General features: G+C 45.4%; 1 protein-coding gene across 2 annotated transcripts in view; it reads left to right on the top strand.

Annotated features, from left to right (window-relative positions):
- LOC110329224 overlaps window positions 1-3,400 on the top strand; it is a 27,992-nt gene that overhangs the window by 18,289 nt on the left and 6,303 nt on the right. For both annotated transcript variants that reach the window (XM_021208817.1, XM_021208818.1), the window contains exon 2: window positions 1,650-1,871. In XM_021208817.1, coding sequence (XP_021064476.1) covers window positions 1,650-1,871 — 222 coding nt within the window. The remainder of the gene's footprint in view (window positions 1-1,649; window positions 1,872-3,400) is intronic.

Raw genomic sequence — 3,400 nt, 5'->3', positions numbered from 1 at the left:
AGATAATGGAACTGACTATTACAGTCAAGCATTGAGATGTTTTGTCAACAATTTAACATTACCCATAGTATTGGCATTCCTTATAATCCTCAAGGACAAAGTATTGAGAAACAGGTATTATGGAACTTTAAAACAATATCCTCACAAAATAAAAAAGGGGGGAGTTATATCCCCTTACACCACAAATTTATTTAAATCATGTTCTTTTTATTTAAAAAAATAAAATTTGGATGCCAAGGTAATTCTCTCAGTGTCTATGGCACCTTACAACCAGGCATACTCACGCCTAGGTGGAATGGAAGGTTCCACGTGCTGGAACATGGCATGGTCCTGATCCGATATTTAATATGGGGAAGAGGGCATGCTTGTGTTTTTTTCTTCAGGATGCTGAAGGAGCATGCTAGCTTCAAGAGTGATTGGTGAGACATGCTGATGCTGGGACAAAGAATGATGCTGACCTGTGAGCTTTCAGACTACCCTGACAACGGTGACTGGGAAGCTGTTTTGGACATATGTTCCTGACCCACCCTTGCTTGCCTATATCCCAGATTGGACAAGCTGCCTTGCCTCAAGCTTTTAGACCTTGTGGGACAGAGAACATAGAAACTGTGGAAACTGCCTTAAAAAAACTTTTCAAATAGAGAAGTTGTCATAATGACTCTTCTCTTTCCTTTACTGTGACCAGTTATTCTGGCTCAATCATGGACTGGTCTAGAAATTAATCCAATATTGGAAATAACAGTCTTCATTTAGAAGGCTGGTGCTGGACGGATTTGGAGACATTTGAAAGTTAGCCGCAGCTCTCTATGTTGTTATGTTAGCAATAGATTAAAATTGGGTCAGGATCTGGATTTCAAACAAATGTTAGTGTCTGTGTTAAGACTCCAAATCTGTTATTGATTGGTCATGTTAAAATTACTTTTTTCCCATGGTATTTAATGTTGTATTTAAGTTGTATTGATTGTACCCTTTCCAATTGTGTTAATGTGTTATAATCTGGCATGTCTGTTATGGTGGTCTATCAACCAGCTTTTGTTGCTTTTTTGTTGTTATTGTTTTGTTTTTTTAAATTTTTTTTAAAAGATTTATTTATTTATTATATGTAAGTACACTGTAGCTGTCTTCAGACACTCCAGAAGAGGGAGTCAGATCTTGTTAAGGATGGTTGTGAGCCACCATGTGGTTGCTGGGATTTGAACTCTGCACCTTTGGAAGAGCAGTCGGATGCTCTTACCGGCTGAGCCATCTCACCAGCCCCCCAGCTTTTGTTTTATTGCCTGTGAATACTACAGGACCTTGGTACTGTATTCTGAAAGAAGCTTGCAGATACTGGAAGAAGAGACGTTGGTATCAGTACCTCTGAAACCTGTGATATCACATAGGCGGACCCGCAGACCTGTTGCCAAGGCAACAGCCACCATATTCCCAGAATCCATTTGGCTCACCTCCCACCTTTACCTGTGTTACGTCTCACCACCCATACATAAAAAAGGCCTCCCTTATCTCCCTCTCTCTCCTCCCTTCTTTTTTCTTCACCACCTTGCCCCCCTCTCTCCCAATAGACCTCTTGTAGGTGGAACTGCTTTGGCCTGGTGTGCTATGTTTAGCCGAGAGCTGCTATTCTAACACATCATTTGGTGCTTATGCAGGAGAGCTGTGGAGCCCAGGCGGCACCCAGTGAGACAGTGAAGCCACCACTGACCCGGAGAACCGATGCCACATGGACGGCCAACACTGCCTGTAGCCACTGCTATACCACGTGGACTCCATCCGCTGGCACCTGCCGCCATCCATCACATGAATTATCACTGCTGCTGCAGGCCATCGCTGCTGCCGCCACGACTGCTGTGAGACTCACAGACTTCTACCACGTGAGCTATGCCACCCTGGCCCATCCTGTGGGACTAGCTTCTGCCGGGCCTACACCAACCACCCAGTTACACATTTCCATTTAGCAGTTTGATAGACTTTCCACACAGACACTGGCATATTGATTGTTAAGGTCGGTCAGCTGGAGGGCCCCTAATTCCCAAGATAGGGATTGGCCAGATTTTTCTGGGGGCTAAGAGGTTGGTATTTTATAGCCACATCTCCCAGCTGACATAGGAGTTAGGACATCAATCCTTTGTGTGACCATATCCCTCCAAAGTAGCTCTTGTTCCCCTCCCCCTCCAGGCTCTTGCAGCTGTCTAAGAAACCTCTGGGCCCAGGGTAGAGCCCTTTCTAGTAAGTCCTGGGCTTACTGTGTAGCCTGGCTGATTTCGTTTTGGTTGTTGAATTGTTCTCGAGAATGAATAATCCAATAAACCCCCAATGGGTGCTTTGATGTCTTCGAATATTCAAATCTTTGAAGTTAGCACATGACTTGAAGGCATCAAAATTAATATACCTCTGCAATGAGGTCTGGATTCAGTACCAGCTAGACAATAGTTCCAAGCGACCACTTAATGCTACCCTAGATCCAATTATTTTAAGGGATCTTAATACATACTGCCAGCGAGCTGGTAAACGGAAAGAGAGGTTCCCCATGTCCAAGCATTCCTCTATCTTCACTCCAATGCCTCCATGTGCTTTCCTTGTTCCCCAACCCAATTTCTCTTAGCCACGAAACCCACACAACCTCTGTCAGATGGTGCTACAATGCTAGATCCAGCAGACCTGTTTCCACACCCTCCTAAAGCCCAAACTGCTGCCTCAGTTTCTCCTTCTCACCAGGACACCCCAGAGCCTGCTAGCCCTACCTCTCCAGACCCCTCCCTTTCCTCTGTGCCAGCTGCAGGTCGCTCTAAACCCTACATTGGCACCTACCTTCACCCCTCCTATCACGTGCTCTAAGGACATAGCCAAACCCAAGTCCTTCTCCCCCGGGGACACCTGACCCAGCATCGGTCCTTCCTCTAAGAGAAGTTGCTGGGGGAGATGGCCTTGTACAGAGTACACGTTCCTTTCTCACTGAGTGAACTTTCTCAAATAGAGAGCAGACTGGGTTCTTATACCTCTAACCCCCCGCCTTTATTAAAGAGTTTCAGTACATTACTTAATCTTACAGCTTGACTTTCCATGATGTACATATGATAGTTATTAATAACTTAATTCCTGAGGAATGCAGGCTAGTATGGGAGCAAGCAAGAACACATGCAGATGAAATTCATCAAACAGATAGAGCATACCCAATCAGCTCAGAGACAGTGCCTGACCAGGATCCTTGGTGGAATTACAATTCTGCAGGTGGTATTTTAGCCAGAGACAGGCTTATATCATGCCTTTTGGCAGGCCTAAGAAAGGCAGCCTTAGCTGGGCAGTGGTGGCGCACACCTTTAATCCCAGCACTTGGGAGGCAGAGGCAGGAGGATTTCTGAGTTCGAGGCCAGCCTAGTCTACAGAGTGAGTTCCAGGGCTA

This window comes from Mus pahari, chromosome 11, assembly GCF_900095145.1.
Source record: "Mus pahari chromosome 11, PAHARI_EIJ_v1.1, whole genome shotgun sequence".
In the NCBI taxonomy this organism is placed as follows: Eukaryota; Metazoa; Chordata; class Mammalia; order Rodentia; family Muridae; genus Mus; species Mus pahari.
The sequence above is the reverse complement of the archived record's forward strand: the minus strand, read 5'-3'. Positions and strand labels throughout refer to the sequence as shown.